General features: G+C 40.7%; 1 protein-coding gene across 7 annotated transcripts in view; it reads right to left on the reverse strand.

The window, feature by feature from the left end:
• LOC146567627 (phospholipase D1-like) overlaps nt 1-22885 on the reverse strand; it is a 49782-nt gene that overhangs the window by 5072 nt on the left and 21825 nt on the right. For 5 of the 7 annotated variants that reach the window (XM_085287561.1, XM_085287564.1, XM_085287563.1 and 2 more), the window contains exons 2-23: nt 19484-19654; nt 19231-19394; nt 18448-18587; nt 18189-18294; nt 18021-18086; nt 17465-17523; nt 17143-17235; nt 15840-15992; nt 15608-15757; nt 12995-13078; nt 10765-10846; nt 10495-10605; nt 10221-10403; nt 9438-9657; nt 4768-4896; nt 4569-4687; nt 4280-4393; nt 3087-3197; nt 2729-2817; nt 1578-1691; nt 1256-1305; nt 435-569 (exon numbers count right to left, since the gene is read on the reverse strand). In XM_085287561.1, the coding sequence (XP_085143687.1) occupies nt 435-569; nt 1256-1305; nt 1578-1691; nt 2729-2817; nt 3087-3197; nt 4280-4393; nt 4569-4687; nt 4768-4896; nt 9438-9657; nt 10221-10403; nt 10495-10605; nt 10765-10846; nt 12995-13078; nt 15608-15757; nt 15840-15992; nt 17143-17235; nt 17465-17523; nt 18021-18086; nt 18189-18294; nt 18448-18587; nt 19231-19394; nt 19484-19622 (2611 nt within the window). In that variant the 5' untranslated portion in view covers nt 19623-19654. Of the gene's footprint in view, nt 1-434; nt 570-1255; nt 1306-1577; nt 1692-2728; nt 2818-3086; nt 3198-4279; nt 4394-4568; nt 4688-4767; nt 4897-8280; nt 8374-9437; nt 9658-10220; nt 10404-10494; nt 10606-10764; nt 10847-12994; nt 13079-15607; nt 15758-15839; nt 15993-17142; nt 17236-17464; nt 17524-18020; nt 18087-18188; nt 18295-18447; nt 18588-19230; nt 19395-19483; nt 19655-22885 lie in introns of all 7 variants that reach the window. The other 2 variants (XM_085287568.1, XM_085287567.1) reach the window with 2 other exon arrangements.

Consider the following 22885-nt stretch of genomic DNA (forward strand, 5'->3'; position numbering starts at 1 on the left):
GTCTTTTACAGCTACTATGACATCAGTGATCAAAATAATGTATAAATTATACTATTTATTGGAAATTCTGTAATTCTGAATTAAATTATTAAAACTCTTATAGCAATTTCCAAATAAAACCAGAGTTGTGGAAGCACGCGTCTTTAAATGAACTTATAAACCGAATAGATCATCAGCTTCCTGTAAAGCACAGCATCTTCCACTAATCTGCACAAAAGACAAACTCTCATCAGAAACAGGTGTTTGATTTCATCTCTCTCCATCTTTGAAAACGGTCTTATCTTGTGGAAACTGAGTCGTGACTTTGTTTTGAACCATTTTAAAAACATCTAAAATCTTCTTACACGTCTCACTCTGCAGCTCTCATTTCTCGCTTCTCTATTATACATGTTCAGGGTGGAATTTAATTCCTATACTCAGTTGAAGCTGCTCACCGATGACGACGGTGTTGTCGTCCGCGATGAGCATCTTGCTGTGGACATAGATGAGCTCAGTGACGAGCTTCCCCTCCAGATCAGCGTGAGTCCTCAGACCAGCGATGGAGATGTAGTTTATCCAGTTATCTCCCACTGCAAGCAAACACCACACAGTTACAATCACATCAGTATTTTAGCAGTTTGGGGGTTTTGATCATTGAAATTGTATAGAAAGAGCAGAAAATCCACACCGTCACCTAGTGTTTGCTCATAAGGAACTGACTGATGCGCTTCTCTGGCTAATACTATCGAGTGAGTTGGTGATATACAAATGAAACCGAAGTGAGCGAGGGAACTACGAATAAAATGTTCAAACCGACTCAGGTAAGAGCTTCATTGCTACAACTACAATTTACAGGAAAACATTGCTGAAGTTACTGTAACAATCTACACTGTAACTGGAATCCCATTTTAACACTGCGCTGCAATGACTTGAATGGCATGGACGGTGTCATTTTAGGGATAAAAGGAGTTTCTGGTTACTACACAAGTTAGGACGTAGATTTCCCGCAGAAGTATAAACCAAGCTTTAGGCATTACTGCACAAATATACACGATAAACAGGATTTGAGATTAAAAGTCTATCTAAGATTCAGCTGACTGTAAATAAACTGCTTTTTTCAGAACTAATTTATTAACTTAACCCTACATATGTTAAAGGCTGTGACACAATGATGGAAAATACAGTGCATACAGTGCAAAGAGAGCTCATAGTCCCAACCAGAGCGGCTACGTGACACCCTGTAACCATCAGGGTGTTGCTGTTAGTGCTGACTTACTCTCTTTCCTGAGCTGGGAAATGATGGAGTGGTCTCCTCTGTTCATGGTCCTGCAGGGACAGAGAGACAGAGGAGGATTAGCAGCAAGTCCACATTCCACACAACACAAGGCTCTGTGTGTGTCAGCATGTTTGAACAGGAAGCGCTGCCTGTTTACTCAAGAATGTGGGCGAGAAAAAAATGCTTCAACAAAAAAAGGAACGGCGTGAAGGCACACAGCACCCACACACACGGCAGATCTAACAGGTGTGTGTGTTAAAAGGTAAGGTGTGGCAGTGGTTTAACGTGGCTCATTCTTTGTTACTTACAAACACACACACACCTGTAGTTGAAGTGCATGACAGCCTGGATGGCGCTGCCGCCTCCAGTGTTGATGTCTCCTTCAAAGCCCGGCAACAGCGGCGTCACCACATAAACGCGATACGTTTTACCCGCCCTAAAAATCACACATAGAAAATCACAACATTTCAGTGTATTTATGAAGCTTTTCACAATATTTTAGACTCGTTTGTCTTTATTTGATGACATCCAATGATTGGCAGCTTTTCCCTCAACTGCAGAGTTCGCTACCAGGCTTGACACTTCAGGTGGTGATTAAACATCCATCAACTGTCCATCCGTTTGGCAACCTTATCCAAGATGCCATCAAACAAAGATCAGTGCCTCCAGGACCAGAACATCCGAAATATCCAATAGTTTGGTAGAGGGTTATATTCGCGCTTCACTCATTAAAGGCTATTTTAACGAGCTCAGTAACTTGAGAGGAGGAAGAGGTACTTCAGTCCTTCTAAACATGACTATAAAATCAAAACAATCCTCTAAATAACTGTACAACAACAAGCAGTCCGTGAATTTTCCAGAATGGACATTGTTCTTGTGCACAACTTTGACTTTGAGCCCAGGAAGTTGGTGCAAAAACGGATGTGAAGCATAAACTCAGATAAAAACGTATCTATGCGGGTAAAAAACCCACATCTGCTATAGTGTAAATAAAAAGATTTGATTAAGAATTTGAACTTCAGAGTGTGGCCATTTTAAAGATCTTTAAATGAATTATGCATTAATTATGCTACACATGTTTTCCTGCGTATGCATCCACTAAAGCTGGAAGGTTCATCAAAAACCCATCCTGGACTGTTTATAAACTGAAGCCACAGAGACGTCGGGGCAGGTTTGTGTTTCTGCAGGATAGAATAAACTTCCCGCCAGCAAAACATCACAGAGAGGAGAACCAAAAGGAAAGTATCCAAAGAGCTCTTTGACTGTGTCAGACCGAGTTCATCTGTTAAACATGTGGAAGGTACACAGAGCAACACAAACACTGTGTTTCTAGGAAATAATGTCACAATAAACCAGAGCGAGTGTCGAGTCCATTGGAGTGTTTTTACTCTAAACACACAGCAGCCACACAAACATCGACAAACTGTGTGTTCTTTCAGCGTTACGCTGTGTGCGTGTGCATCTGTGTTTTACCTGTACGCACGAATGATGCGCTCTGCAATCGCGTCTCCTATCTGGTTGAAAACATATTTGTTGTCGGCACAGCTGATGAAGAACTGATTCTGGGAGATAAAAACAGAAACATTCTTATATCCTGTACAAAGGTCACAAATATTTTCTGCACAGTGAAGAAAAGCGAAGTGCTCCTATGGATATCAAAGCTTCATGCTGCATACGCAGACCTGATTCTGCAAGAACATGAAGCCAAAATAAGGCTGAAGCTTTAAAAATCAAGTTGGTATCTTTCTATGTTGCAGCGTTTAGAAACAATTTCTACTTTTGTTGTTATACTTCTACTACCGGAAGGAGTTATATGTGTAAAAATGAAAACCTCTATGTAGATGAAGTGCTGGCTGTTCTTGATGACGTGGACGTAGGCATTGTGGATGGACTCTTCATGGTATTTGATGCCAGCAGACCAATCTGAAGCTGAGCGCAGGATCTGAGGGAACACAGATTAGCGATGGGAATAAGTCACAGACTCTGTTTCCTGTCACTCAGAGGAAACTTCACAGACAAGATTTATTACCTTTTTATGTTTATTTCAGCTTTTACAAAAAAGTTGGAAACTGTTCCTTGTGAACATGTTTCTATATTTGGTTATCAGCTAGTTGGCATTCCCATTTATTCCCATATTTTGATTTTATTCTGCTCAATTTTTCCATGCTGAATAACCTGATGTGGGTTAGCAAATAAATTACAAACAAATAACTATGTAGAAAATTTATAACATTTTTAACATTCCTTTTTTATGTTTTGGGAACCTCTGAACTGTATCTCAGATGATGTTTTGTTGGTTTGATTTCAGTGTGATCTTCAGCAGGTATTTTGCAGTTGAACGTGAAGCAGCTGGAATGAGAGTCAGCACCTCCAAGTCTGACCTTGTACAGTTTCCAAGTACGAGGTCTTGGTTCTCTGCCAGAAAACAGTGGATTTCTACCTCTGAGTTGGGGAAGAACCCCAAGCAAGGACAATAAAGATCTTATTCACAACTGATGTGATCCTAAACTGACCACAAGACAATGCAGTCAAACTCTACGAAGGTTATTTGATATGAATCCCTGAATATTATCTTCATGGAAATGAAAGGATGTGTGTGCAAAAGGAATCGTGTACAATTGTACGATCTACTGTACAATATGAAGCGCCTTGAGGCGACTGCTGTTGTGACTTGGCGCTATATACATAAAACTGAATTGACTTGAATAGAAACATAATTGGACCTAAGGCAGAGCTCTGGGGGACGCCACGTCAGTTCAAGTGGCAAAGTTCTGGCCTAATAATTATAAAGCTCCTGTCTGAAAAGTGAGAAACCGGCTGATCCGGACACAACAAACTACATAATAATGTATATTACAGTATATAAACCAATGTTTGTAGCTTCAACTTTTTACAATTAATGTAAAACTAATTAATTCACCGAAGATTAAGGCACATAACTGACACCAGATGACTATTAGCTAAGCCAGCAAAAATAACAACAACCCCAAAATAGCCTACTTGGGGGTTAGTACCTCTACTAACCTGTACTTTGGTGGGGATGCAGTTGGGGACTTGGTATCGCTGTTCTCCAGCAGTGGTGTGAGACTTGGGCAGCAGATATGGGTATGACAGGGAGCGGTACTTTGGCTTCACAAGCTGGTAATGCAACAGAAAAGAGATCTCATCAACTTTTTCTTCTACAGTCATGAAAATCAAGCAGACTTTGTTTAGTGCAAGTCAGTTCAACCAGGGATCACATAATTTTTGATCACAACTTTCCCAGTTCTGTCATTTTTATTCAGACTGAAGCAGCAGCAGCATGACCCCCAACCTTAGTGAAATTCCACCGCTGGATGAAGTGTCTGGCCACATCCCGAGCTGCTTTCCCATGAACCACTGAGGCGATGTCATGCCAAGGCATTCTGGGAGTTTTGTGCCTGTCTATGAAATCTAAAGAAGCAGAAACAGGAAGTTCAGACCTAAAGAAAAGCATCCTGCATCAAGAGTGAGACCATCAATGATGTGCTTACCATCGAAAGGCTTATCTAGCTGAATCCAGTCCTTGTGCACAAAGTTGCAGTAGTCTTTCCCGTGCCAGAATCGCGTGTTCCCATGCAACTCTCTGACCCCCGCAGGCTCATTTTGCACTGGGTCAGAGGCTAAAAAACAATTGATATTGATCAATTATCTATCATCAAAAGAAGACAATGAACTATTCTTATAAAAGCTATTTCAGTGAGTTCACCCAACCTGGGGAGTTCATTTTTGACCAGTTCTTATTATACTTATTTGAAACCATTATATGGTCAATATACAATGATAACAACGGTCTCTTCTTTGAGCATTTCAGTTTTCCTGATGTTGCACCTGTGCTGTTTAAACAACGCACCATTTTCATGGTGGGATTTTCAAAGATACTGCTGCTGACAAAAATACACATCCAAGCACACACCACAGTTAAACTGTATATCAGAGATGGATGGAGTCAGCACGGTACGTGAGATTTATTGTCCAAAGTGATACAAATAAGGACCATATTTTAATAGTGGCCGTGGATCAACAGAGGCCATAAACTGATCTGGAAAGTGTTTACTGAGGTCATAGATCAAATGAAAAGTACACTTTCATACAATCAAACAAAAAAAAAGCCTGCCATTTAAAAATAGGTTTAATACCTTTACATGAGCATTGGCTTTTTATTAAATTATTAAATGTTGTTTATGTAGCGCCAATTAACAACAACAGTTCTTTCCAAGCTCCTTAGACAACAGTCACCTGAAGTCGTTTTATACATTTTTATGTGGGATAAAGATCCCACAAGTTGGACATGGACTCTTTTAACAAGCATGTAATCATTACATTAAAAAATAAAACCACCTAATTTAACACACATATCTCTTTAGGCCTAAACTGACAGTGCCAATAACACACATTCAGACACAGCAATAGATGATGTTTTTAATACTAAATGTGTTAGTCTAATGTGGTTGTATGGGGTCTGCACAGCTATTAAGGATCAAATCAGCTTCTAAATGGTTTTTCTCCCTCTGCTTGCTTCTTACAGTCTTTGAGGCTCAGGACCAGCACAGCACACATTACATCAAACTCTTACTTATCAAACTGAGTCTAGAAAAGCAGCTGCTGGACAGAGAGACATAACCTGAGTGGGAAGTATTTTGGTTTTCCAATATATTAGTAATTGTCAGTGACAATTGCTAATAACTGCAACTGTAATTATACTGCAGATCAACCTGTTTTACTTCTTGTTTCATTTGATCTTTGCTTTGGGGAACTTGTTTCTTTATTGATCGTTTCCTGCCTTCTGATATTAGAGTTGCGTTATGACTGCACTATGCAGTCACTGATGAGTTAATTCCACAAGACATCCTGTGTAAGTAAATACAAACAACGACAGTTTAATCTGCATTTCTTGAAAAATCATATCGCACAAACTTAGTTTAGAGCAGAGGCGTCTACACCAGAGGCCTGATAATGAACTAATCACTGGATTCAGGTGTGTTGACTCTGGGTGAGATCTAAAACCTGCAGGACACCGGCCCTCGAGGCCTGGAGTTACCCAGCCCTGGTTTAGAGGGTCCACACTGTCTGCACAATATATAATGAAGTCTGCAAGTTTTTGAACAGTTAAATTTGCTTTGTGTCCAAATTATTATACAAATAATCACAATGAAAAGTTCTTGAACATAGCTCTTTTTAAAAATATGCTTTCCTGACATTAATGTGTGTTGGGTGGTGGTCAGGGCTATCCAGACTGACAGGTGGGACATTGAATGTCGCCTCTCCGGTGGGGAGGGAGCCTGAGATTGTCTACTTTGAGGTCTGTTCTACAGCAAATGCAGGAAAAAAATGTTTAAGAAAGCAAATGAGTTCTTTTTGAATGATACTTGTATTCAGTGTTATATTAATATAAATGCTGTACTAGAAATTTCAAGGATGATAAAAAATAATGTGATTTTTTTAAGTAAGTTAGCACAAATTATTTTTTAATTTAGTAGAACTTGAAATGATTATCAGAGGGTAAACATTTAGTATTGTGCCAGAAACACCTGGCTATTCTTAGTACTGTATACCTGCAATGAACGTTATCTTAAGTAAACTTCACTTTGTTTTTTGAGGCAATGAGTTTGCATAGTCTTTTTAAGTTCTGGGAACTAATTCAATTTTACAGTGCAGCTTATCTTAAAGAGCCATGGAGACTCTGTCAGTGATATATGGGTGTTGAAAATGCTTCAACAGCCATTTTAAAGACATGAAACAGCAGCTGGAAGGAGGACAGGACATAGAGGCTGCAAGCAGACTGAACTCCACTCACCCTGTTTGCACTACAATCACTTCACCTACCCGCCAGGCTGGAGGCTCATTTCAAAAACATATTCATACGGTCAACTGTATCAGATGTGCAAACAAAGAGAAGAAGCAACAGCAGGGGTGATTTTTCTGCCCTTATTGTTTAATTTGCATCACGTTCCCTGTGATATGACATCAGCAGGATTAACGTAGATGAACGTGGCAAACAAACAAAATGCCTCCTGCAGCTAAAAACACAAAGCCTGCAGCAGCTGTTTTACTGCAGGAACGAAACACGCTCAGAAACGTGTTTGTTTAAAAAAATAAATAAATGGAGTGAAAGTGATTACAGGCTGTGGTATATCATTAAAGGGAAAATCTGAAACAGGCCACAATCAGACTGAGCTGTGAGTTATTTAAGAGAAGGCTGGTTGATTCCTTATCATTAAACTCACAAATACACGTTTTCACCCTCTGTGTGTGCGTTTTTTCCCCTTACTCCCCCATTTCTTAGCTTTTTTTGACGTTTATGAATGTATTCATGCTCTCAGCTCACTGCGTGTGCAGGTGCAATGGACTAGATAACAGCACTGAGAACCTTTGGTCGTTTGATCAAAACGTGTTATTGCATGCCCTTGTATACAGCCCCACAATGTTTCTGTTTCAATGTCTCCAATGCATACACCATGTATATAGTTCACTCACATATATGTATATATGTACACATACATATTGCTTTTTATTTTTCCCTCGTTGTATATTGTTTTCTCTTTTTTTTTTACTTTTGCACCTTTGTAGTCCAGCTACCCAATTTCGCTGTGCAAGAAACTGCACAGTGACAATAAAAAGCTCCAAGTCTCTCTAAGTCAGTCGATCGGGAACATTAAACTGTGACTTTTGAGTGAGATTTTAGTTTTGTTTAGAAAATCAACGGGACTTATGGTTCACATAGAGGCCCGTTAGGTGGAAGCATTAAATCAGGTCTGTTAATGCTTGCTTGTTAGTGATAACTCATACAGTAGCGACTGCATTGGCACACAAAAATTTCTACTAATTGTTTTCCTGGTATAACATTTATTCTTTTGATTAAATGTTGTGTCTTAATTAAAGTTAAATAAAAAAATAGAAGCTTAGATTGACCTTTGACAAACAGAATCAAATGTCAGTCAAGCTGAAACCACAGCAAAGCACACTGCAAAACAGGCGATCTAGCAGCCACCCTGCCTCCAACTCACCAGCCTGGCACAGGCCGAGCGGTATGGCCACCCTCGGCTCTGACAGCCTGCCGGGGATCAGAGCCTGATGGCTGCTGATGCTGTCAGACCAACCTAAACGCAGCGCCCATGAAAACACACATCAAATCACCTTCTTCCCTCTAAGCAGGAGCATTTGAGTTCATGTTAATTAATAACACCTCATTAATTACAGGTTAATTTCAGCTGTTCTTGATGCAGTTCTGACAGCCACATAATACGAGAGACTGACGAGACCGAGGCAGATAAAAAAGCATCAGCACGAACGCCACCATCAAATATGATGAAAACAATGGAAGAAATGTTTTAATTTAACAAAAAGAGAGTAAAGAAATAGCTAACAAGAAAGAATGCATGTATTGATTTAATAAAGATAAACAGATAATAATAAATGTTCTTATTAAAGTAATAGAAAGAAAGGAAATAAAAAAATAAATAAAATAAAAGCAAGGAATAAATAAACCTAGTAAAAATTTACATTTTAAGATGAAATGTATTTAAAAGAGATTAACATAGAAAGACAAAAAACAACCTAAACTAATAGTTTTAGATTCATTTGTCTTTAATTCCTGTTTTCTATTTCATTAATCTTTGCAAAGTTTTATGGGGGCAAAGCTGATGCTTTGATTATTGATGATTACCTCACTCTGTCACCTATCATCTTCCATAGCACTGTCATTCCCAAAATGCCATGAATCGTACACCAGTAACACACAGTACTGTTTACCTAACCCATGTGTCGGCAACCTCCAACATCAAAAGAGCCACTTTAGATCATCCTATGAAACTACATTTAAAAAGAGCAGCATGTGATGGAGACATGGAGGCAGCAGATCCAATATCATTAGCCGATAGAGTCCCATGTGGCTCACAGTCTGTCTTACCATGCCTAAGCTAACCTAAACAAATTGCATCTGTTTCATCAAAACCATGTGAAAATACTGAAGGCAAGGATGAAAACACAACATAATTTAAGCGCCGGTGAGCAAAAATCTTTTATTTTTGCAGAGACACACACTCTGCACATAAAGTCGACTAAGCAGTTTTTGTTTTTTTAAAGTGAAAGTACACCCATGCACCCTGACATAAGCGTGTTCTGTGCATCTGCTGTGTTGTGCATGCACTTTTGCGAAACTCACACTCTTCGTGCTCCAGGTCGCTGTCGCTATCGGGATGGGCCAGCCCGTGTTTCTGCAGGTGTCTTCTGATGCTCATCCTGGTCCTCCTCAACCTCCCGTGACTCTTTAGCCTTGGCTGGTCCATCGAGTCTGCCACAGTGAATACGCCTTTTCCGTTGCTCTGGGAAAACGTACCACTGCTGTTGGCTTGGGCAGCCATGCTGGGAGAGGCAGCTGCAGCCTAATAAACAGTAATAAAACAGATGTATTATCACTCTTGTGCTGCTTTCTTTAATGTAAGTCTGATCCAGTTAATTCAGTTAATTTATATTAATTATGACTATTGGGTTCATTTTTAGATCATTTTCCCTCTGTTCTTTTTGGGTTTTTAATATTTTTTACTAAGAAAAGTTTTTAAAAAGTTATTCAGTTGATAGAAAGCTTGGTTAGAAGAAGACTTTGAGCAGCAGATCACTCTATCAGAAACATAAAAGTTGGAGTAGGCATTTGTGATATTGTGGCTAAGAGTGTTATTAATTTGAGAGGCCCTAGAATGGTTCCCTGGGGAACACCCTTGGTTATAAGGAGGTTAGTTAGCACCTAATATCAGAACATGGGAGGAGGGTTCTAAACACCTGTCTGGGTATGTTTCTGTGCAGGGTTTTCTCAATGTGAGCAGAGCATTAAATCCTTTAGTCTATTTGAAAGAAACGAGATAAGTATCTGTGGAGAGTGATGATGGGAAAATAGGTCTATAAAATGTTTTGATTCTTGCACAAAGTGACACTAAATTGAAGAAGTAACCTGCTCCAAGTGAGAGAGCGTCACACTCCCAACATCGGTGAGCCGGTGTTCCCTGTCATCCCAACGTCCATAAGCAAGGTCAATCCCACCCACAAAGGCCACCGACTGATCAATGACGATGATCTTCTCATGATGTGCCCACAGGTACACAGCGGAGGAGACGTGGTCTGGGTGGCGCATCACCTGGTGAACAAAATATCCCAAAATTTAGAGAAGAAATGCAACGTTTCAGCCATTATGAACCTGCAGAAGGCCTTTACACTTGTGTACTTGCCTTGATGTTGGGGTGGAGGCGCAGCAGTGTTCTCTTGCTGTATCCTGAGTTAATGCCCAGAGCTAACTCCACCTCCTTGTAGAGCATCACAAAGATTCGAACTCCTTGTTGCTGTGGAGGAGAGCAGGGAAACAATGAATCAGGACACAACCTTAAATTTAGCTTTCAGATGAAATAAGAGGGAAAAATACTTTGTATTATATCAATATGGAGAAATTGACATGACAGCTTTACTTTTGCTATAAAAACTAAGAAAAACGTCCTTCTTACCGCTTTGCGTTTTAGTATGCAGTCGAGACGCCATCGGTTTCCTTCAACAACTGGCCTTTTCAAAAAGATCTCTGGACTCAGCCTGCGGGACGAAACAGGCCAAAAAGGTTTTTCCCCTCAGTTCACTCTCACTGTTACGCTTCCTCCTCCTTTCCTTTCATTCATCTTTTCTGTTCCTTACTTTGCTTGTTTTCTGGTTTCCCTTTTCTCTTTCCCTTTACTTCCTCTCTAGCTAATCCGGAAGCATACCAGTAGACTTAAAACTGCGGACTCCGGCCTCCAGGATACTTGATTACACTTACACACACTTATTTTTTTATATACACATATATATTAGGGGTGCAACGATACACAAAATTCACGGTTCGGTTCGGTTCGATACTTTGGTGTCACGGTTCGATATTTTTTCGATACAAAAAAAATGTTCATGCCTTTTTAATTTGTCATTTATTAAAATTATAAATATATATTTTAACTCAAAAGTACAGTTTTTAAATTTAACCCTAACCCTTGTGCGTGTTTTTTATTTTGACAGCGAATGCGCACCTGCGGACCACTTATGTGCAGCCCTGGTTATTTAGCTCGTCATATTGCAGCCACAGAAATTGTTTTGTCCATGAAACCATAAAGCTGCACTTTCTTTTTGCCTTATAGTCTCATTTGTCATAACTTCTCCTGCTGCTTTTACACACTCACTCACATAAGCTCAGCAATTCTCTGCGCGATCAACCTCTCACATGTTTAAGCTGCGGGAGATTTCACTTGTCATGTTTGCATAGTAAGCTAACGATTAATAAGACGATGTCAGAGGAATTGGTGCACAAATTATCATCACTCACAGATCAGTGCTGTTGCTCTCTATACACAGTTCGCACGATTGCAAAGTGAAAGCAAAAAAACAAGCGCAAATTCAAACGCGACTTCAATATGTCACATATTGACAGTGGTTCACCGATGCCAATGACATAATTACCCAGCTACATTTCTGAAAGAATGCAAAAGCATTGACATATATTTTTCCTACAATAGCCCGACGGGCAGGGCAGAGATAGATTTTGGTAGCCTGACTGAAAAAATCGCTAGCTCCGGGATGTCGGGCTAGCGATATTGCAAGCCCTGTATCTGATTGAGGAATCACTCATCTTTGGAAAAGAGAGTTTATTACAGAGAAATGGCGCTTTCCAAAATAAAAGCTATACTATCCGCTTCTTCTGGGCTATATTCTCAGCAGCATAAGGAGAATCATGTGCTAACAGCTGTCTAAATGACTCGGCTAAAGTTAGTAGCATGCTTGTTGTTTTTGTCTTTGGCTAGGATGATGTCGGCGTAAATGTGCAGTCATATTCGTTGTGTTCCCACTAGTGCTTTCAGGTTAATCTCGTTGAAATGACCTTAACGCCACAACACGGCAAATCTCCGTTAACGAGCTACCGCCGATCGCTCCGTGCATGGGGCTAGACGGCCAACACGTTAAGGAGCTAACTGCGCTAACACACTAGTTCCCACCCATGTAATTGAGCATTGCATGGCACATCCAACATACTGTTTTACTTTAGTCCATGACTCGCTTACCTTCAGGGTCATACGTCACATGAAAACCAAAATAATTCCAAACGCCAGATCTGAATGAGAGTGGGGGAGGTCCATGTTGCTGAGAGCTTAACTTCTGTCTCGCTAGCTTGCCCTGCGCTCTTCCTTCTGACTATGCTGTCTGTGTGGAGCGCTCAGTGGATCTGCGCTCGACAGTGCAGCCTAGGCGGAGTAGTCGAACACAGATTCACTGAGCGCCCAACACAGACAGCATCGTCAGAAGGAAAATTGATAAAATAAATTACAAATGTTGTATTGTTCGATACATATGCGTACCGAACCGAAAGCACTGTATCGAACGGTTCAATATCGTTGCACCCCTAATATTAATATATATATATATATATATATATATATATATATATATATATATATATATATATGCAAGTAAAATGTAGTATTTTTGTTTAGTGGTAAGACTGATTTATAAAAACAAATACTGTCTGTAGAGTTAGTGTGTGTGTGTGTGTGTGTGTGTGTGTGTGTGTGTGTGTGTGTGTGTGTGTAAGTAACAGTAGCTAGACTGTAACTGATCTATTTGACCAGAAACCTCTCTTAGAGGTGACCGCCACATGCACTCAGTGCACTATGAAACACACACACAGACACACTCACAGCTCTGTGTGCGCTGAACACTCACCACCAGTCGGTGATAAAGATTTCCTCCTTGGCTTCTTCGAGAGCATTGGCCACATCCTCCATGTATGTTTTCCCGTTCACGTACCTTCAGAAGAACCACAAACAAACCCACAAATTACACTTCAATTATCGCCTTCTCAAAATGGGAAAATCAGTCCAAAACAGTTTTTTTTTTTAATTTCATATTAAAAAGTACAAAAAAAAGAAATAATCGAAGGAGCACAAGACAAGACGTCCATGAAATCTGTTTTTTTTCTCCCATTCAACACTTTGTTTATTTTCTTTCCTACTGTGAACAACAACACAGAAGGCATCAGAACTAGTTCACCACATATAAAATTATAAAATATTCTGGATTCTTTTATTTTGAAGGTGTGCCCTTCATAAACGGAATTGTCCTTCCTTTACTTTGCACTCCAACTCATTCCAAACTGTCTCAGCTGATTTTAACCTGGGGGATTATGAGTTATGAGTCCAGCCTGGAGGGGTTTCTAATCAGGGTCCTGATGAAGGGTCCCACTTATCTATAACCTGACTGGTCATCATGTTGCTGTAGGACAGGGGTGGGGCAACTCCAGGCCTCGAGGGCCGGTGTCCTGCAGGTTTTAGATATCAGCCTGGGTCAGCACACCTGAATCAAATGATTAGTTCATTATCCGGCCTCTGGAGAACTTCAAGACATGGTGAAGAGGTAATTTAGCCATTTAGATCAGCTGTGTGGGATCAAGGACACATCTAAAACCTGCAGGACGCCGGCCCTCGAGGCCTGGAGTTCCCCACCCCTGCTGTAGGATGTTGTGGAAGCCATGCATGCTGAATTAAACTGCAACACTATCCTCACATCTCCTCCTGCATGTAATTACCATCTGTCCACCTTCTCTGACAAAGACACAGCTGCGGAGGTTGTGATGTGTCTGCTGCTTTAACTCGCTGAGATTGACTCTTATTTAAGTTGCTTTTATTTCTATTTGACTCGTGAGTGGAGTGCTAACTTTTTTATTTATGTAGGAGGAGTGAATCAGAGTAGGAATAGTTTTTTCTTGTGCTATTTGAATTATAACCTGCGACGTAGCCTGACGTGCACTTCTTGCCCTCCCTCCTCTTTGTTCCCTCTCCCTGTCACACCCTTCCTCATGTCCTTCCTCCACCTTCACTTCTTCGTTTTTCTCTCTCTCGTGCACCAGGTGGGAAAACTTGCTGATTGCTCTGTCTTCTGTTTAACAGAGAATGGGAGCGTGTTCTCATCCCTCCTCAAACCCAGCTGTTCCAGCTTTCCCTGACCTTTGATCCTGTTTAAGAGACAAAACAGTTTCTGCAGGAGGCTGTAAACATGTTTACTTCTGCTGTAAAATTAGGCATTTTAACATGGGAGTCTGTAGGGAACTGACTCACTTTTGAAGCCAGCCCCAGTGGACATTAGAGGACCTGCAGTTATTGGAACTTGAGCACTAGGTTCATTTTTCAGCCTCCGAGGTTTCAGCTTTAGCCGTCCTCTGGTTTCATTGCAGTGTTTGATGCTTTTTGCTCTTGTTTGGACAGAAAGAAAAATGAAACGAACACTTCTCCTCTCACTTTTCAATCTGTCCATTGCCTGTTGAATCCTTATGCTCTTGACAGCAGGCACACACTCACTCACAGTGTGTCTCACAGATGGTATAGGGTTCCCCAGCGGGAGGACAGGTGATGAGCAGGTGAGTCTCACTTTCCCTTGCTTTGTGTCGGGTTACTCCAGCGCGAGACACACATTTGTGCATCTACCTTGTGAGGATTGCCTCTTACATAATGCTTTTTCTTTGTGTAACCTCGCAGCTACAGTCTTTAAATCTCTAAAAGTGGCTCATCACTTTCTATAAATGTCCTCATGTTTAAAGTCTAAACCTCAAAGCAGTTCCCACAAAGGCAGAAGTACACAAACACACACTAACCTGCACACTGTGCCAGCTGGACCGGGTATTGTCTAGACTTTTTTTTAAAGTGATCCTGGGTCTGGTGATTGGCACTAAAGTGCTTCAGTTTAAGGTTAAGAGGAAGATGTGAGGCTGTTTTTTACTGCTTGTTAATAAATAAAAGAAGCTCAGTTCAGCTTGCTTTTATGGAAACTGTACTGTAATGCTTTATAATGGCAGTGGATTTTACCCGCTGTTATCCAGAAGTTCAGTTTAAATGGTGATGTGTTCACTTGCAGCTGAACTTTGCAGCCTTCACTCACTCTTTCACTTGAGAGCATCATTAAATAGCATTTTAACAGCTCTGCATTCACTTTCTGTATCAGGCGCTGAGAGCTTTCCAGTTATGATGCATTTACCTATTGCAGCAGAATAGTGATGTGTTTTGGAGGTATCCATTACTGAGGTTCTCTTATATTGTTTTGCTGCTTTTAAACTGAAGTAAACACAGAACAACAAAGAACTGAAATAAAGAAATCGTCTAAGAGTCTGTCAACAAGATCGGCCCGATGCACAGTCCACAAATGTAGATCGGTATATCCCTAACTCGGTCTAATGTGACTCAGGAACTGAAACTACTTTGACTAGAAGTGATCTGAATGTTAAATAACAGGTTTTAAGGTGTCAAATGTGAGTGTAACTACAGCAGAAAGAGTAAGTGTGGTTACCATTTGGCAGGGATGTTCACTTCCACTCTAGCGAAAGATCCAAAGCGGTGATCTTTGAGGAAGGCTGAGCCATTCTTCTGGACAAAGCCTTCAATGGACTGACCCCACCAGCGGGCATGTCTGTAGCTGTTGCACTTGAGCACCAAAGACCTGCACAAACACTACTTCAGTTTCTGATTTTCTTCAAGCCTTAAAATATTGAACATAAGCAGTAAAAATAGCCATCGCAGACCTGGAGAGACTGTCCACACGGACGCCGTGTTTGGTATCCGTGTCCTTGGAGTCCATCTTGATGCCAAACTCTTTGTCAAACAGCATTACAAAGGAGATGGCGCCTGAATCCATCTTCATGTACAGCAGAAACGAGTCCTTCACCACCAACCAGCTGCACACACACACACACACAGGCAGTATTTTAAGTAAAACTTTTTTATTGTCATATACTTCCTTAAACACCATTTGGCTTATGTAAACATAATGGCTCCCCTTTAAAATAAATACATAAATAAATAAAGCTGACGAGCTTCTTAGATTCAAAATGTTTATCTGTTATGATGGATCACGGCATTTTAAAAAGGTTAAATACCCCATTTGGCGTGCCACATATTTAACTGGTTAAATGTCAACTCTTCCTACTTGTAATGAACCAAGCAGGATGGTTCAGGAAACCCCCTATGAAGCGCAACAAATACACAGAGCAATGTTTCTAATATTAATATTCTTCTGTTCACCATTTCACACCCAGGAGTTCATGCAATTAGTTCCTATCCTTGCGTGATTGAGTGTGGATTTGCATTTAACTTATGATGCACATCCTGGGAATAAGATGAAGGATTTAAATAAAAAGAATCAAAGGTGAATTCTACTGTTTGCTAAAGAAAATGAATCTAAAGCTAAATGGAAAGAACTTTACTGTTTTTGAGTCAGTCAGCTGTGGCAACACTGACGATCCTAATCAAAGTTTCCTCTTGTTGTTTAGTGGACTTACCTGTTAACCCTTCTTTCCTGCCATTAATAAGAGGCTCTGTTAAAATGACGTGTCAGCATTTTACTCCGTATCCAAGGCATTAACGATTCTGAACTGCAGTTGTACAATTTGCAGACCGTTACAGTGATTTTAACACTAATTTCAAGTATAAATCTAAGGAAGGTTTGTACAGATAAGGTTCCAGATAAGATAGCATAACATAAAACATTGCTTTAAATGCTTTATATTTAAATCTCATCTTCAGGACGTTTGGTTTGTCAGCTACATAGATAGATTCAAATGTTTTTCTTAAATCGAGTACTAACTTTTCACTTCAGAACCCCCAAGAATTGAACCCTTTCCTCAGATTAAACAGCCAATAAATACAGCATTGCATCTTCTGCATAGACGAGGTGATGCACCGGTAAGATGTCTCTAAGCTTCCCCATCATTTCCTGTTTTACCCAAGCTGCTGTGTATTTGTGACATATCACAAGCTCACATTGAAAATGACCAAGACTATTAAGGCTAAGCAAACATCCTGTAAGAATCCTGATTATTTACTGACCGTTTGGACCAGCGGTAGCACATTCTGCTGCGACCACAGCAGTTCATGCCGGGGATCCGATGGCCGCCGGATCTCTTCAGCACCATTCCCTCTCTAAAAGACAAAAGGACAGTTCATAATATAGAAAAATACTTAGAAAGAACTGGTTAGGAGAACCTTATTATACAAAGCAAGACAAGATTAAATATTTTGCCATCAACTTTAACCTGCACTCCCCACCTACACCATCTTTGAGTAGAAATTTCAGAATTTCACTGGATATATTTCTTAAAGTGCAAGATTTCAGTGAAAAATTGACACATTGATAACAAATGATTCTTACAGTCCTTTTGGTCCCAGGTCGTGAATGAAAGACAATTGACTAACATCAATGAACTCCATCTGAAAATCAAGCAAAAATATTTATAAACTCACTTTCACAAGATTGTTGTCTACTTATCATCTTCTAAGTTGACCTGAAAAGGTCGTCAGTGTTTTCCAAAATATATTGAAACCTTTCAAGGTTAACTGTTATGCTTTTCTCTATTATGTACAGTGTTACTACAGTGGATGTTCATATTAAGCATTGCCAAAGTTTTTAAAAATGAAGCTCGGATTCCAGAATACTCTAAACACTCAGTTTCTTTCTCTCTTTTTTAACCCGGTCATGTTAGATAAAGAAGCCCTGCCCACTTCTTACTTAAACCTGTTTGCAAGATGTAGCCAATCAGAAGTTGGCTTAGAGGGGGTTGGACCTAAAACTGAGGGGCCAAGTTTAAGGTAAGAAGGATTATTTGGAACTGTGAATTATGCAAAGTGACTCTGATAGAATCCAAAAACAAAAACATGGAGCTGAAAATGAGCAGAATGTAGTTACTTTGTAACTTTTGTGTCCTTACCGTAGCGTGGTAGTTCCTATACATCTGCATCGCTAGCACAGTATTCAAGTAATCTTCCAGTTGTTTCTAGATCAAGGAAACAATGAGAAATATTCAGTACAATTTAATATACGTAGTACATAAATCTGGTACCATAAAATTAAATATCGGCCATCAGGAGCAATTTACCCTTCGACTGGAAACTCCTCTGTCCAGTTCGCCATCGCCTCCTCTGGGGAGTTCTGGGATCTGGCTCACCTCACTCCTCAACGGTATGTTCCTCTTCACCGTGTGACTGCAGAGAGAGAAATAAAATAAAGTTTTGTTAGGAGGCTGTGTGTTCAAATCCAAGAACATGCAGTGGAAATACAGGCAGAAAAATGAGCTCTGCAAAGCACAGTGAAGATAAAATATGAACTGTGAATAGGCACAGGAGGCACTGAGGTACCTGCGTGGAAGTGGAATCTTCATGAAGGTCTTGTATGTTCTCAGTTCTCTGTGGAGATCGATGAAGTGCTTCTCCTTCCTCTTCACCAACCATGTAAACTCTCCATGTTTCATCTCAATTTTATACACAGCTGGCATTGACTGCACACACAGCAGGGCCTCCAGTTATTTACATTCAGTGTTTATCATTTCAAAAAGCTCATCAAATAAATGGGATTAGAATAAAGTTTGGGATTTAGTCTAGAATTTTGACATCATTTCTTTTGTTTCTGGTTGATAAACTGCCAACTTTTACTACGTTGTTGGAATCTTTAAGTAATCGAGTCACCTGGTTTTCCTAAGCAGCTAAAAGTTTCCCTGGAACTGGAATAATGACTTCTTCTGCTTTATCCATGACTGTAGATGCCATCTCAGCTGCTGCTACACCCAACCTCAGCTACATCAAGTTACTAAAATGGACCTTTTCAGTGCATTTTTACTGCTGGTGCTTTTAAGAGCATTTTAATGGACAGATATTCACCTATGTTACAGTATTGGTAAGTAAAACTCTGGTACCCAGTTTCTTGCTTAGCCCTAATCAGCAGGTATCTGTGCCTGTGTTGCATCCACACAATATACAGATGCAGCTTGCTAACCATCTAGCTGCAGCTTAGCACACCATCCTCTTCTACAAATATAGTCCCTTCTGGCTCAAACTGTGACGTCACAGTGGCTACCTCCATGTTTCATGTATAGTGTACGGCTAAATGCATTTTCTTCCCTACAGTGACAAAAAGCTCTTCACCTTGTTGACGCTCCTCTGCGTGGTGAGGTTGAAGCGGTCCTGAACTGAGGTGAAACGCTCCACCTCCAGGATTTTGACAGTGATGGGAGAGGAAAGGTAGACTTTGGCCTCTGTCTCCTTGAAACCCACTGTGTTGTAAATCTCTTTAAAAGGCAAACCCTCTGCTATTGAAAAAATATAAACAGTTACACAAACAAATCGCTTACACAACAAGTAGAGAAACACCTGTACAGAGTGCAGTGATGGCAGGTACCAGGTGCATTGGTGTCTGTCGTGTCATAATCTCCATCGCCTAAATCGAGATCGCGGGTGTCCAGATTGTCCATGATGTCGCTCATATCACTGGCAACCAGCTGCAGGGTGCTGGACGATGGCTCAATCTGCTGCAGCATGGCTAGCACTCAGTCTGGAGCCCGGGGCTCACCTGGCAGGTAATGAGGGAATATGGTGGTTAAGTCAAAGATAAGGAACAAAACTGGATGTGGTCATCTAGAGTAAAACAGATCAGAATGTGCCAATTAAACTTTTAGATTTTAAAAGCAACCGTCTCTGTGGATAAAACTAGCTCTAAGAATCCTGTTCTGATGTGTTTTTAAAACTCTTTATCTGACATTAATTGCTTATTACAGACTTCAGGTTCAGTTGCTGTGGGGGAAAAATAATCAGGAAGCCTTGAGTCTGGTCTAAACCAACAGAGAAACATTTGATCTCAGAGTCAACATGTAACCACTCGCTGCTTGTGCACTGAAAAGAAATGTCAGGGTATCATTAACGGCAGCACAGCGACCAACATCAGAGCGCTCTAAACCCATTACAGTTCCTGTCTGACGGTCAGTTCAGTTCATTAAATGGATCATTTCATGTTGCCTGAAAAGAACTTCAGGTGAATTTCTTAATTGGAATTATGCAAAATTCCCGGTCCACATCCCAAATTTTGGATGAGTCATCCAGCCAACATGACAAGCTCACTGGTGTGTTTCACCCACGCACAGCATTTCTCTTCACATTCATGTTTCTGGGTCAGTTTGTGTGAAAATCCTCTCCAGTGAATCCTCTTCATTCATGAGTGGATTAGTGTCTTATGTGAGGTTAACTGCCGCTGCGGGAGAATAAAGGAGGAGGAGAATGGACCGGTAGGCTGTAGTACAAGAAAGGGGATTAAAGAGGAATCCAGGAAAAGAAAAGATGTGTATAGAGGTTAAAAAATGGATAAGAGCGCTTATAAGAAAGCACGAGAAAAGGTTTCTGAAGTAAAGCAATGCTTTACCGTGTGGCAATCCTGAAATCCTGACTGACATCACTGATATAAACATCCACATTATCATATCCAGGTTCCATCTATCTGCCGTTTGGAGCTGAGTAAAGCCCACTTAGATTAAAGCTGTAATGTTTAAAGATCTTTCAGGTGAAGTGTGAACTTTATTTTATCAGGTGATCAGCCTGTGGTCAGAGGATTGTTCCACAGTCTTGATGCATGCTCAATTATCCAGGGAAGGACATCCCGAAAAGTTGATTCTGTGCATTTGGATGTAATGCTACGTCCAGATGAACAGAATCAACCTTTTGGGATTGTCCCACAGATTTTTTTGCAAACATTTTAGCAATGATGACAGATTAACTGTTGGGTTTAGGTCACACGAATCAAAATCAGATATTTTCTCTCTTTTAGCTCAACTTTTGGTCTCCACCACATCCTCAGGCTGAACACTGACCCCCAACTCATGTTCCAACTGTGTCTGCTTGCTGCCTAAAATGAGATTTGTTCAATAAGAATGAAAAATAGTATCGTTGTGGGCTATAAAACTCAAACATTGAACTGAAAGATGCCGTAAATCTTTCAGCATGCTGTAATTCTATAAATATCTTGATGTGTGCTGAATTGTATACAGTTTTCATGTGAGCAAATAAGAATTAAACACTAGTTGACATTGACCTCCAGAACCACCACAGGAGCCCCTAATGAATTCTCACAGTCTCCATAGCTTTTAATATACCCAGCACCTTGCTTTACTATGATACATATGACATCCATCCATTTTCTGATGCTTAATGGGTCCAGGTTTTGGAGCCAGCAGTCCAAGCAGAGATGCCAAGACCTCCCTATTACCAGCCCCTCCTCCAGCTCTTCCAGGCGGGGGGGGAGGGGAGGAGGCAGAGGTGTTCCCAAGGCAGCACAGAAACATGATCTCCCCGTGTGTTCTGGGTCTGCCCCGGTGCCTCCTGAAATAACAAGGTGGTGTCCCGGACACATCTTAGTCAGACGGCGAAAACGGGCTCAAAAAACTCAAGTTAGCTCTTTATATGCTTTCATTGATTTATCATCTTGATGCATTCTCAATCATCCAGGAATCTCCAAAAGTTGATTCTGTTCATCTGGACGTAGCGTTCTGTGGGAGAAACGTTTCGTCACTCATCCAAGTGACTTCTTCAGTCTCAGCTGACTGCAGGTTTCCCCAAATATTATAAACACTACATTTGCATAATGACTGAAACCAGCCCACTGAGGGAACAATGGGCTGGGGGGTCAGTTCCTTAATCATAATTATGCAAATTCTCATGACCATTGATCAACAATCACTGACCAAAACTCAGTGATCAATGGCCATGAGTACCATTCACAGAGAGTTGGGGAATGGCTGCAATCACAGCATTGTAAGATGGCGAAAGATGTACCCTTAGGCTCCCTCCTTGATTCAGAGATGGTCTTTCCCTTTTCATGTAAATGGCCTCCTTGACTCCGCCCTCAAACCAGCATTCCTCCCTGTCCAGGATGTTACATCCTCATCCTTGAGTGTCCACTGGCCTGTAGGTGTGAATAGACTGCAGAGTCCTGGCCTGACGAGGTAGCTCTTCTGTGTTGTGCCATCCGCTTCGCCAGAGGTTGTTTGGTTTCCCCGATGTATAAATCCTGGCAATTCTCCTGGTACTTAACAGAGTAACAGAGTTTTTGGCGCAGCGTGTTTTGGGGTTTAAAAGCCACAGAGACCCGGTGTTTGCATAATTATGATTAAGGAACTGACCTCCCGGTCCATTGTTCCCTCAGTGGGCTGGTTTAAGTCATTATGCAAATGTACTGTTTATAAGGTTGGGGAAACCTGCAGTCAGCTGAGACTGAAGAAGTCACTTGGATGAGTGACGAAACGTTTCTCCCACAGAACGCTGCGTCCAGATGAACAGAATCAACTTTTTGGAGATTCATTGATTTATATTTTCCTGTTTTCTCAGCATGAATAGTCGTCTCTGTGGTGGCCCTGTGACAGGCTACAGACGTGCCCAGGGTGCAGCCAACCTCTCACCCTGTTAAATGTGGCTGTTAAATAGATAACTTGAAGAAAATGGACGGCTTGATTTACTGTCCATCATTTTTATTGATCATCCTGAACCAGCTTCTACTTCAAACTCAATGCTGTACGTCATTACATTTTGTGGGCATCTCCAGGGTGATGCAGAGGAGGCTTAAAAGCAGGAAATAACTACACAGCTTCCTTGTTTTTAATGTGTTTTAATGGACAAGTTTGACGCCGACTCATCTGAAATAAGGTCTGGGGTTAAGACGAGCTTAAAAATATGAAGCTTAAGTAAAAATCTCAGCTGTCAATTATGAAGCTTTTATATTGTGAGACATTTTCAGTGTCATCACGCTAAAAATAGGAAG

Source organism: Mchenga conophoros, linkage group LG9 (assembly GCF_057382185.1).
Source record: "Mchenga conophoros isolate Kocher_MC1m ecotype Shallow Benthic linkage group LG9, M_conophoros_male_GT1.1, whole genome shotgun sequence".
NCBI classification, from domain to species: Eukaryota; Metazoa; Chordata; class Actinopteri; order Cichliformes; family Cichlidae; genus Mchenga; species Mchenga conophoros.